Source organism: Bufo gargarizans, chromosome 1, assembly GCF_014858855.1.
Source record: "Bufo gargarizans isolate SCDJY-AF-19 chromosome 1, ASM1485885v1, whole genome shotgun sequence".
Classification (NCBI taxonomy): domain Eukaryota; kingdom Metazoa; phylum Chordata; class Amphibia; order Anura; family Bufonidae; genus Bufo; species Bufo gargarizans.
Window position 1 is genome coordinate 574939205 of NC_058080.1, and position 13763 is coordinate 574952967.

Sequence of the window (13763 nt, forward strand, 5' to 3'; positions counted from 1 at the left end):
TTCCATAGGCACTGCCAAGAACCCTCACAGAGCTGTGACTAGCATGGACGTGTGCAGACCACCACCTCAAGAGCGTCCTTGGTTCCATTCAAAATCTGACATGACGTCAGACACGCTCATGGTTAGTGTACAACCATATAAACCCTTTTCCTGTACTAACATGACGGTAATTTACCTCAGTGACCATGTACAATATTGTACTGTACAGGATTTTAGGAAATTCTTACTTATTTAATCTAGATCCAAAGGGTTATCAGATGGATATGAGAACAATCGCTTAACATGCTGAGTACTTCTGTATACATAATTAGATTTACACACCCCGATCATACAGCACCACAAGTTTCCATTAGGTGTTAGTAGTTCACTGCCAAACCACTGCACAGTAATAACTATGTGCCAGATATGGTGGCAACCTTCTCTGCAGACCATGGAAACATGTCAGGTGATCAGGAAGAACCATGGCCCTTTATGCGCCACCATCTCCTATCAAACATGGAAGACAATTATGCCTCGTGCACATGTCCATATGTCTTTTACAGTCCGCAAAATATGGATACCATATTTCTTTGGGGACCCATTGACTTCAATAGGTCTATAGTCCACATTATGCTGCCAAGTATAGGACATTTTTTATTTTTTTTGCAGAATGGACATACGGATGAGGGAAGCACATGGACCATCCATATGCTTTCTGTATCCGCATGTCCATTCTGCAAAAAAGGTAGATTATGACCACAGACCCGTTGAAGTCAAAGAAACACGGACGATATATAGACCACATCCGCAGCCGTTCCAGTCGTGTGCGTGAGGCCTTACAGTACAAGTAATATTGCTATGGAATTTTATTCACAAGGACAAAGAAGTGTCTATGGGAAATGTTTGCCTGCTTTCAGCGCAGTGTCAGGGCTCATACCTACGACGGTGTGCTGGCCAAGCCCATGCTGTAGACAGCAAATTGCTGTCCACAATGCACCGGCACCCACCATGGGGCAGCCGCATGCAAATCGTGGACACATTCACTTGAATGGGCTCCACGATCCGCATCCAACTGTCCGAACCGCAAAAGTGTAGTGCATGCACTTCGTTTTTGCCGTGTGGAGGCCCGTAGTTAACCCACGGAAGCAATCCGTAGTGCTTCCGTTACGTGTCTCCCTTCCGCATCTCCTGGATTGCGGACCCATTCAAGTGATGCACGACTGTGTGCATTAGCCCTCAGGCAGTAAATATACAAGAAGCCATGATGGAGCTGCGAGTAAATCCTCAGCTCTCATTTATTTTCATGAGACGCAGGATGGTTTCTGGACGGCTTACATGGACATGGCCATTGTGGGTGGATATAACTATGCGGTCACCATCTTGTACGTTTATTGCAGCACACGACTATAAATGGATTGTCTGGGAACTTTATAGCTCGCCCTCTCCTATCATTTTGGGTTTATTCACAGGAAATTGCAACACTTTGGGTTATGCTGGAAATGACAAAACCACACATGCCTCGTCAGTCAGGGAAAACGCAGAAGCACATAAAGAAAATCCATAACAGTACAAGAAGCGATTCATGCTGAAACAGTAAATAGACTTTACAAAAACGTTAATGCATCATAGCAACATATCAAAAAGGTTGTGATTGTTGGGGGTTTAAGCGCTGAGACCCCTGCCTGTCGCTAACAGCCCTGTGTCTACTCATTGCTAAAAAAAAAAAGGAAAGGAAGATTGCCTCCATAGAAAGTCTGTGGGGTTCATTTACTAACATTTTTACGCCAATTTTTTGCATAAAAAGTCACGAGAGAGGAAAACCTAGAGCAATCAAAAAGGGAACACCCACTTCCTCCCTCAGTGTTGATTCCAGAGTAGATCAGCAGGAGCCATAAAAAAAATAGAATTCCTATAACCTCATTCTTCCTACTTGAAAGACAGAAACAATTCTCATCAAGCATAAGCACCAGGGAGGGAATTAGAGGGGTGCTGTCATGGGTTCTGGAAAATGTAATTACCGGTAAGTGTAATTATAATTTTTCCGCTTCACCCATGACAGCACCATAGAGATATCGAATACCTGAGATAAAAAAAACAACCCTCGGGAGGGACGTGCTTGAAAAGCTATGAAGACCCCAAAAGCTAACAAGAGGTCCAAACTAAAATAAGTGGAAACAAACATCCTAACCTAGGAATTTCAACATTATACCTTAAACCCAGGATAATCTTATAAAATAAATCTTTTATGGGGTTCTCAAGTGTTAACATAAATCATAACAGAATTAACAAAACATCTTAAGAGAAGTACTTATCTTGACGCAGAATGATGATTGCTGAACACAGATTCCTTTGGTGCAGATTATATTCAGACACAGATGTTTCTTCCTGCCTCACCAAAAGATACCCAAGAGAGGCCCTTCCAAGGCAAGCCACCTGCACTGTTGAATCTTCAGGGAGCGCGTAGCGGGGAATTCACCCAGCACGCTCCCCACCCAGTGATCCAAGATCTACTGGAGGACCAGAAGAACTTCAGATGCCCAGATCTCCAAATTTTCTCGCAAATAAATAAATAAAACACACGAGGCAGGCAAACCAGGCCCTGTAGCCACGAGGCAGGCAAACCAGGCCCTGTAGCCACGAGGCAGGCAAACCAGGCCCTGTAGCCACGAGGCAGGCAAACCAGGCCCTGAAGTCCAACAAATATTCAAACCCATCAATCATGCTAAAGGCACCAAACTGATTAATACCAACCACACAACACAAATATTCGCTGTATAACCTAAGTTCATAAGGTGTTCCTTGTTTCACAGCCCTGGAGGCTGCATGTACCAGGCTCCTCTGTCCGGAGTACAGGAAACCACACTGAGGGAGGAAGTGGGTGTTCCCTTTTTGATTGCTCTGGGGCTTCCCGTCCAGTTGTGGGGGCGGATCCATCTCTCTATGGTGCTGTCATGGGTGAAGGGGAAACCGGCCATGTTTTTTCTAATCCTGAACAACTTTAAGGCCTTCTACACATTCAAATACCACCTAACATGAGAACAGGGCCCCCTAAAAGCCCATGGTAGTTATGGACACTGCCTGCGCTCTTTCAGCTCAACAGAGGGCATCAACTTTAACTGTTTCATTGGGAATGCGCCGAAAACGTCACTTATCCTCAGTTAAACTGGAATAGCGCAGGCAGTGTTTGGCGCTGCGCCTGTAGGCTATGCTGAAGAGAAAGGGTGGGGGCTGGGTTATTGGCCTCTCGTGGCGTAGCCGGGGTGTGGGGCAACGGCACTGCTGAGGGCGTAGCGTATGAGCGGAGGAGAGGCGTTCTTGGGCTCTGTAGGGGCCTGGGCACCTTTGAATGAAAATAACGCCCCTCTGGGCACCTTAATGCCTCATTAGCAAATGGACAAAATTGGATTTTATGAAGATATAAAGAGAGCTCCAAGGAAAAAGAAATACCTATGGAAAGAAGGTATGAAGCACTATAAGGACATACTTTTGGTTTAATATAGATTCTGGTGACAGATTTGCTTTAATGTAGATTCACTGGAGAATATAAACTGGTTGCAAAGAGGGACGTATAGTGTAAGCTTTAGGCCCCATTCACATGACTGTAGTTTTGGTCTGCATACATTTTCTGTGGATCGAATGCGGACCCATTCATTTCAATGGAGCTGTAAAAAACAAAACAAAAAAAATAAAAAAAAAAAACAAAAAATAAAAAACACGTGGACAGCAAACAGTCTGCTGTTCGCATCCGTATATCTGTTCCGTGACCCTGCAAAAAAGATAGAACATGTCCACAAGACAATACGGTTGCGAGACTGTTACGGTCGTGTGCATAAGGCCTTATGCAAATATTGACCCAGATTCAGAACTTAGGACCTTAGAGTGATGTGGTACTTACTTACAATGTGGCTATTTTACACAAATTTACTAGATTTAAGGGGCTCATGCACATGAACGTATGTATTTTTGCAGTCCGCAAAAAATACAGATGACGCCTGTGTGACATCCGTATTGCATCTGTTTTTTTTTTGCGGATCCATTGTAACAACGCCTATCCTTGTCCGCAATGCGGACATACGGAAACAGAATACACACGAGTTATTTTTGTTTTTGCAGACATATAGCCGTACCCCAACATGCTCATTCCAAGTATATAACAGACGTACAATTACCCATATTTAGAGCAGTAAACCCTGTAGAATATAAACTTTACAAACTCATCAATAGCTTCAGTTACTTTGACATCAGCACTTTTGCTGGATCCGTCATGGATCAGTAAAACCCTTCCGTTAGAATAACACAACCGACGGCATCTGTTCTGTACGGATCTCTAAAATGGCCATGACAGATCCGGCACTAAATCTATAGTAAGTCAATGGGCGCAGGATCCGTTTTCTTTTGTGTCCTTTATGTGTGTCATGCAGGATCCGTCTTCATCAGAATCCCAGAACGCACACAAAAACTTGCAGCTTTTTTCTGTCCAGAATGGGAACGCAACAAAACTTAATGCATTCTGGTTAGGGCTGCAGTAAACGATTATTTTAGTAATCGAGTATTCTATCGATTATTTTTTACGATTAGTCGAGTAATCTGATTAACTCATCAGACCCCAAACACCCTTTGATCCCCCCTGTGCGATCAGCCCAAGTGCATCAGTTCCCCCAGTGCCTTCAGCTCTCCCGCACACCACTGCCATCAGCCCCATTCCCCCAGTGCCTTCAGCTCTCCCCCACCCCAGTGCCTTCAGCTGCACTGCCCCAGTGCAATCAGCCCCCCATACCATCCATTGCCATGTCCCCCGCTGCCATCAGATCAGCCCCTCCATGTCCCCCACTTCCATCAGCCCCTCCATACCATCCATTGCCAGCTGTCCCCCTTCAGCATCATGTCCCCAGCTCCAGTAAAATAAAATACTTAGGGCCGTTTCACACGAGCGGATGCCGTGCGTGGCATCCGCTCCGTGAAAGAGTGCCAAGACCCGATGCAGACTGCAGAGGCACTGAGCAGTAACATGATTGATAATGCTCCGTGCCTCTCTGTGATCTCTTTACTACGAAATCACAGTGACAACTTTATCTCACTGTGATTTCGTAGTAAAGAGATCACAGAGAAGCACGGAGCATAATCAGTCATGTTACTGCTCCGTGCCTCTGCAGTCTGCATCGGGTCTTGGCTGTCATTCACGGAGCGGATATCACACACGGCATCCGCTCGTGTGAAACAGCCCTTACCTTTCCTGTAGGGGCGGCGCGCCCCAGCGCGCTGCACCGGATCCTGACAGTGCACGTCACAACGCTGTGTGATGTGCACTATGGCCTGGCGATGTGTCAGGATCCAATGCAGCACGGTATGGGCCGGTGGGTGACCACGGAGCAGTAAGTAATAGCAAGCATTTCACTCCCGTTCCGTGGTCACATGACACAAACTAATTCTCGATGCAAAAAATTTGCATTCATTTTTTTTTTGTGTTGAATTACTTGATTCAATCTAGTAATCGTTTCAGCCTTAATTCTGGCGACCTCTGTTCCGTTCTGTTTTGTCCCCTTTGGCAATGAATGAGGACAAAACTGAAGCGTTTTCCTCCAGTTTTGAGATCCTATGACGGAAAAGGAAAACGCAGATGTGAAAGTAGCCCAAAAATCCCACATTATCTATAAACATAAAGATAGCCCTGTACAGGGAAGAGGCTGCGCAGTTTCAGTGGCAGTTTACGCAATGTACATGGCATCACACAGTCCAGGCGGCAGGCTGCCCTCCTAGGACGAGGGACAATGGAAGCAGCTGGTGGCATTTTTACCAATAAAATACAGTATATGGCTACATTCACACGACCGTATGTAATCCGTTCTGTTTTGCGGATCCGCAAATAACGGATCCGCATGTCCGCAAAAAACGGAAGAGTGGCTTCTGTATGTCATCCACAAAAAACGGTCTGCAGAGCCTTCATTTAAAAATTTAAATAAAAAAACGGAAACGGATCCGCAAAAATCGGATGGCATACGGAAACCATTCCGTATGTCATCCGATATTTGCGGATCCATTAACTTCTATGGGGGAGCGGACCAATTTCTACGGACAATAATAGGACATGCTTCATATTTTTGCGGTGGATAAAAATCGGAAACACGGTGGCGGACAACATACTGAATGTTGTCCGCTAATTTAATTCACCCATAGGAATGAATGGGGCCGATTTTATTCCGCAAAATACTAAACGGATGCGGATCGGACACGGAAACAAATAATACGGTCGTGTGAAGGGACCCTATGTCTGCCCTCCTCCCAGATATCATACAGAAACCTGGCGTCTGGTATATGCCCGTACAAATCTATTTCTGCCCCAACCAGAGATATCAGGGGACGCTCCCATATTAAAATATCAACAATTGGCCTCCAAAGTTAGAAAAGAAAATAAATAAAAAATCCCCTCCTGCCTGCTCTTACACAGCTGTGGAATAGCAGGGGCATGGTCACAGTCGCTGCTCCACACAAAAGGGGGCATTTATCAACCTCCTAAGGCTACTTTCACACTAGCGTTCGTCGGTCCGCTCGTGAGCTCCGTTTGAAGGGGCTCACGAGCGGACCCGAACGCAGCCGTCCAGCCCTGATGCAGTCTGAATGGAGCGGATCCGCTCAGACTGCATCAGTCTGGCGGCGTTCAGCCTCCGCTCCGCTCGCCTCCGCACGGACAGGCGGACAGCTGAACGCTGCTTGCAGCGTTCGGGTGTCCGCCTGGCCGTGCGGATCCGTCCAGACTTACAATGTAAGTCAATGGGGACGGATCCGTTTGAAGATGCCACAATATGGCTCAATCTTCAGGCGGATCCGTCCCCCATTGACTTTACATTGAAAGTCTGGACGGATCCGTACGAGGCTATTTTCACACTTAGCTGTTATATGCTAAAATAATGCAGACGGATCCGTTCTGAACGGATCCGATCGAACGCTAGTGTGAAAGTAGCCTAAGGCAGAAAACTGCCATCATCAAAAGTGACAAGATGTGACACACACCCAGGGTCACACTGGCCCATCACAGTATCAGAGGATCCTCAGGAGGGCCCAGGCTCTAATACTGTGGGCCCTAAAGTTCCAGGAGAAAAAACAAACTAACATTTGGCTGCCGTGGGAGCCAATCACTTGCCACTAGGGCCAATTTCTTTATTTTTATTAATGATACAGGAGTTGGGCCCCAAGAATATTATATTTTTCTGGCTGGCCTAAGGAACCCCTAGTCCGACATGGCGCACCCCCTCGCTTGGACAGAATTTTCCGACATATTGGGGGCTTTGCGCTCCAATCACCACTAGATGGAGCAGGGCGAGCAGTGGGCGGAATGGGGGCAGGTATAGCCAGCCAGGTACATTTACTATAATCGAAACCAGGCGGAGATTATAACTGAAATCTCCACCAACACTGGCTCATCCCACAAGTGCTCCTCCTGACCACCCCATATGTTCTCATAAAGGAGAGGGGCATAAGCTGCCGCCAGACATCTCAGGTAGCCGCTTATCCCTCTCGAGAAAAAACACAGCAGTGGAGGTTATGCCTAATTTCGTGCAGTTTTCGAAGGGGTTCTGCGCCCAAATCCGCAGATTCTGTCACGGCTTTGACCCAGATCTCACCCTTATGCTATGCAAAATCTGCACAAACAACTGACATGCTACAGGTGTCAAAATCCGCACTGCAGGAAAAGTTTCAAGAACGTGTACGTGAAATTTTTAAAACCTTCATCTACATAGCTGGTACAGTGCAGATTTCCCACAGGTAAATCCACCCGTAATGCACACTGTGTGAACATACCCTAAGGCTTCACACCTGTACAAACGCTGACGATGTACTTTATCATTTAGCTATAATATCCTGCCTACATTCAGTGCGCTGCCTGTGCTGTTCATAGCGCGCCCTGCGCTGTTCATTGCGCGCTCTGCGCTGATGAATGGCAGGAAAAGTCTATGGAATATTGGTACACCTTAGACTTTTTCCATAGTGCGGGTGCCCACAGAGAGGGCTCCGAGTGCCGCCTCTGGCACCCGTGCTATAGGTTCGCCACCACTGCCCTATAGCGTCTCCAAGCAGCACCCCTCAAAGGAATGAGGGCAAACGATTAGTGATGGCACTGTCCAATATATAATTATATCATATGAGTACCGCGGCATGTGCTTTATTCACCAACAAGGCGCGACGCTTCGGTTCACTCCATGGAACCCTTTTCAAGCGGAGGTTCCATGGAGTGAAACATTGCGCCTTGTTGTGAATAAAGCACATGACACTTTATGGAAGTGCCGCGGTACTCATATTTTTTATGGATGTTTAGGCGGTAGGACGTTTGGTTGGTGGTGCTGCCCAGGAGTGTTTGTTTTGTGATATATATACATATATACACATACACACACCAGGGGCAGGACCTGGCTGGGGGCAGAGCGCCCAGGGTTACCCTCCTGCTGATAGTTGCCCCTGATTTGTTAGTTCACACTGGGACAGGGATTCAGGTAGCAGATTATAGCCTACATACACCGCTACAGAGCATGTTGTCGCTATATAAGAAATAAATCCGTAATGTGCTCTGCATTGTGCCAGCAGGCAAGGCCCTGGCAGGGCAGAGGCTCTGCCTGGCACCCATCACTGGTGGCACAGTACCTGTACGCCAGGGTCATGCACTCCAGCAGCTTGGTGAGGGACGCGTCTATTGACAGATGGCATGTGCTGGTCTTGCCGAAGCTGTACGTCTGGCAGGCCTTCTCGTTCACCGTGTCGAAGTCGTAGCCTTTCTTGGGCGGGTGCTCGCTGTGCGGGGAGGACACCATGAAGTGGCCGCTGTGGATGATTTGAGCCTCGGTGCTGTCCAATTTCTTGAGCAGCAGGTTCGGCTCGTCCGCGTCCGAGTCATCGTCCGGCTCCTGCTTCACGATGACAGCGGCGTGCGCCAGGCGCATGGGCAGCGCTTTAGCCATCATCATCCTCCTTCCGGCAGCCAGCACCGGGACATTCCCGTCCGCGGAACCGATTTCTCGCTGCGTTATTGTCACTGACGAGGCCGGGCTCAAAGGGGGCCTCACTGACGTCACGCGTCACCCGCCCTATTAAAGCCGGCTATACTGCAAAATAAGGCAAAGGGGAGGAGTCTTGCTTGCGATTGGCTGCTAAGTTGACCAGCCCTCGACAACGCCCACTCAGTGACGTAGACGGACGGTTCCTGGGTGTGTGTTTTGCTGCTGATCGGTGGAGTCTGGCAGATGCTTCCACTTTCTTTTGTTCCCTGGACGTGCCTCTTGCTGGGTGGGATTTGCCGACTGTGACTGTTCTCTAGAGATTACAGCTGGATGTCTACCGCTGGTTACAACAGTTGTCCTTTAAGGCCCTGGCTACACTGTGACTTTTGCGGCCAGACAGCTTTATTTTAGCTATTGATTATTAACTATTGACTACATTTAGGGGTGAGGTACAACTTGGAACTCATCCCGAGTTCGGGAAATGTTTTTTTTACAGTACAAATTAATTGATGACGTTATTGCACAAAGTTTTATACGAATCGACTTTGGATTTATCGGAAGTCAATCCGCTCATCCCTAGCTACATTCACACAACAGCACTATTTTTTTATTTTTTCTGCATGATGGAAAAAAGAAGCATCAGGCCCTGTCATGGGGCGTAATCCACTGGGAAGCATAAAATAATATATGTATTAACATGCAGCAATGGCTGCTGCAGTCTGGCTATATCGGGATGAGCAATGGCTGCTGCAGTCACTCTTCCTTAGGCCTCATGCACACAGACATTTTTTTTGCGGTCCGCAAAAACGGTTTCCGTTGTTCCGTGATCCGTGTCCGTTTTTTCTTCCGCGGGGCTTCCTTGATTTTTGAAGGATCCACGGACATGAAAAATTAAATAAAAATCTAAGTCAAGTTTGCCTTTGAAATGATAGGAAAAAACGGACGCGGATGAAAATCTTGTGTGCATCCGTGATTTTTCACTGACCCATTGACTTGAATGGGTCCGTGAACCGTTGTCCGTGAAAAAAGTAGGACAGGTTATATTTTTTTCACGGACTGGAAACACGGATCACGGACACGGATGCCAAACGGTGCATTTTCTGAATTTTTTCGCTGGAACCAACCGACGAAAAGGACCAGCAGAGGGGCAGAGAAGCCATTTAACACCTTATATTTATAAATATAAAGTGTTAACTGGCTTCTGATTCGCTTTTTTGAAAATCATCAGCTTGCCAGCCACGATCATTGGCTGGCAGGCTGATGATGAAATACTCCTCTAACTTTTGCCGGCCCGCGATGCGCATGCGCGGGCCGGCTGTGAGCTTAATCTCGCGTCTCACGAGATGACGCATAGATGCGTGACTCTGCCTGAGACAGCCGCCTCCGGAACGCGATCCTGTGTTAGGCGGTCGGGAGGCGGTTAAATGGGAAAATGTAACACTGTTACTGCTCTTAGACTATTAATGGCAGGGTCCTCAAGCTTGGCACAGTTGGTCACTGGAGGACTGGGATTAAAATTCTGAAAAGTGGGCGGGGCCAAAAACAACCAATCAGATTTATTTGATTGATTTAAATGGGAAAAACAAAAAATGCTGCCATTCTCACATTATTGATGTCATGGACTTCAAATATCACAAATGTGGTCATTGGGTGGAGCCACCAACAACCAATCAAATTTCACTTATTGATTTTCAATAGAAAACAATAAAATTGCTGCCATTTGTACACATTAGATGCCATAATTCCCAAACCTTAAAGTGTTAGTTACTGGGTGACTGTGGTTCATAATTTGGAAAAAAGGGACGGGGAAACAACAGCCAATCAGATTTCAGCCTTTGACCTTAATGAAAAAAAGATAAACTGCTGCTATTATCACAGTTTAAATGCCAAATGTCCCAAACTTAGCACAATTACTCACTGGGTGACTGCGGTCAAAGTTTAGGAAAGGTGGGTGGAGCCTAAAACAGCCAATGAGATTTCACCTATTGACTTCAATGTAAAATTTTCAAAGACTGCCATTCTCACAGTTTTAAAGCCAGAGGCCCCAAACTTGGCACAGACCATGACTGGGTGACTGGAGTTAAAATTTGGAAAACTGTGCAGAGCTTAAAACAGCCAATCAGATATTACCTATTGTTATTCAATAGGAATATTTAAATTGCTGCCATTCTTACACTGTTTTTTTAATGGGAAAAACTAAAAATGCTGCCTTTCTCACATTATTGATGTCAAGAACCTCATATATCACAAATATGGTCATTGGTTGTTTCCACTTCAAGGTTAGAAAAAGTGGGTGGAGCCACCAACAACCAATCAAATTTTGCTCCTTCCACAGTTTTAGGAGTACAATTACAAAACTTTGTACACTTCTTTGGCCCATAGCCGTGTAGGCTGCTCGTGCTTTGTTAAGCAATCCCACCCTCCGTGCCCCTGTGGCGGCCCCTCAAAGACCACATTTTTTCCCGTAGGCTTTCATTGGAAAATGTTCAACTTTCGCCATTCAAACAGCTCTGAAGTTAAACTTACCAAACTTGGGTCACTTAGTTATAGGGTCAACTTAAAATTTTTTGTCCGATTTTGGGGACTCAAAAAGTGGGCGGAGTCACAAACAGCTTATCAGATTTTTCTTATTGACTTCAATGAGAAAATGTAAAAAGCTGTTATTCTTATAATATGAAAGCCAGAGTCCCCAAACTGGCACCGTGGGTCGCTGGGTGAGTGTGGTTAGAATTTAGGAAAAGTGGATGGAGCCTTCAACAGCCAATCACATTTTAGCCATTCGTTTTATATGGGAAAATTTTAATTACTGCCGCTCTTTGACTTTTAATGGCAGGGTCCTCAAATTTGGCACAGTCAGTCATTGGGTGACTTGGGGTCAAATTTTAAAAAGTGGGTGGAGCCACAAACAGCCAATCAGATTTCAAGCCAACATCCTGTGGTTTCTTCAGAAACGACACCATCTAGTTGATAGTGTGATATCTCGACAAGTGATACTGAGGTTTCTGAAGGAGAAAGGGAGAGTGTGAGAAGGAATCGAGGCAGAGGGAGAGCTCGGGCAAGGGGTAGAGGGGTAGCGGTGGACAAGAAAATAGCAGCCAGTGTATTTTAGATCAAGGGCTGCCTTACCAACTGCGAGGACGCAACTCGCAGAAATCTCCCCCGACCCATACCTAATCGATATCTCCCATCAATCTGGACAAGTATTAAATCTGTCCTCTATCCTTTTGCAACCCGCTGAAATGGGGGTCCTAAGTAAGGGTCTGTCGTATGTACCCACTCAGGCCATTAATCTCTTTAATTGGATAAAAGATGTTAATTTATTTGCTAGAAAACTGAGATGGTATAAGCACTTTCAGCTAGTGAATAAAAGGGAAAGCATGGAACTAGGTTTCCCACAAGACATCCTACAGGACGTACATCTCTTGTATAGCTTAGTGGATAGTGCCCCCCAGGAAGGTAAGGTAGGTGTCCTTTCACTTCTCTGAAGAAAAAAAGTACAAGGATGCGACCGATAGGGGACCCTTCCTGTATTGATGCATTTGTAAATCAGGTTTTTGTTGATCTTGAAAGACTTTCACTAACTCAGGGGACACTCAACTTCACAAGAGGAATCCAGGGCCCTAGGGAACTTGGAAAAAAATAAAGAAATAACAATTAAGCCTTCAGATAAAGGTGGTAACATTGTGATATTAGTTACCCCATGGTATAGAGCGATGTGTATGGATCTTTTGAGAGATGAGGGAACATATGAAAAGTTGATGAATAGTAATCCCACTAAAACTCATCAATATCCTACGTGAGGCTAAAGATAATGTACTCATATCAGAAGAAGAGTTTGACTTCCTGAACTGTAGATGCCCTACAGTGGCTACCTTTTATAGTTTACCTAAAATTTATAAAGGTACCACTATTTTGAAAAGACGACCAATTGTTTCAGGAGTCAATAGTCTTAGCCAGAACGTGGGTATATACATGGATGCTGTGTTAGCACCTTTTGTGAAAACCTTACCGTCATACATCAGAAATAAGGGTGACCTATTAGCTAGATTGGAGGGGGTCTTTTTGGATGAAGATTCCCTGCTTGGGTCTATTGATGTAGAGGCCCTGTATTCCTCTATCCTACACCACCTTGGGTTAAAAGCGGTTGAGTCTTTCCTGAGTACCAGGGGTTGCCAGTTCCAGGCACATAACAGTTTCATGTTGTAAATACTTGAGTTTACCCTCACTTGCAATTATTTTCTTTTTAGAATGAATCATTTTTATTATTTTGAGAAGGCAAAAAAGTAAGGCAACTTAATAGCCTGGTATTCATTGAGGCTTACTTATACAACAACTATACAGGTCCTTCTAAAAAAATTTGCATATTGTGATAAAGTTCATTATTTTCTGTAATGTACTGATAAACATTAGACTTTCATATATTTTAGATTCATTACACACCAACTGAAGTAGTTCAAGCCTTTTATTGTTTTAATATTGATGATTTTGGCATACAGCTCATGAAACCCCCAAATTCCTATCTAAAAAAATTAGCATATCATGAAAAGGTTCTCTAAACGAGCTATTAACCTAATCATCTGAATCAACTAATTAACTCTAAACACCAGCAAAAGATTCCTGAGGCTTTTAAAAACTCCCAGCCTGGTTCATTACTCAAAACCGCAATCATGGGTAAGACTGCTGACCTGACTGCTGTCCAGAAGGCCATCATTGACACCCTCAAGCAAGAGGGTAAGACACAGAAAGAAATTTCTGAACGAATAGGCTGTTCCCAGAGTACTGTATCAAGGCACCTCA

At 45.4% G+C, this 13763-nt stretch overlaps 1 protein-coding gene across 1 annotated transcript in view; it reads right to left on the reverse strand.

Moving 5' to 3' along the window:
• Positions 1-9041, reverse strand: part of LOC122924532 (MLX interacting protein) — a 76765-nt gene extending 67724 nt beyond the window's left edge. Inside the window, exon 1 of the mRNA XM_044275730.1 lies at positions 8614-9041. Coding sequence (XP_044131665.1) covers positions 8614-8933 — 320 coding nt within the window. The 5' untranslated portion in view covers positions 8934-9041. The remainder of the gene's footprint in view (positions 1-8613) is intronic.
• Between the last annotated feature and the right edge of the window lie 4722 nt (positions 9042-13763).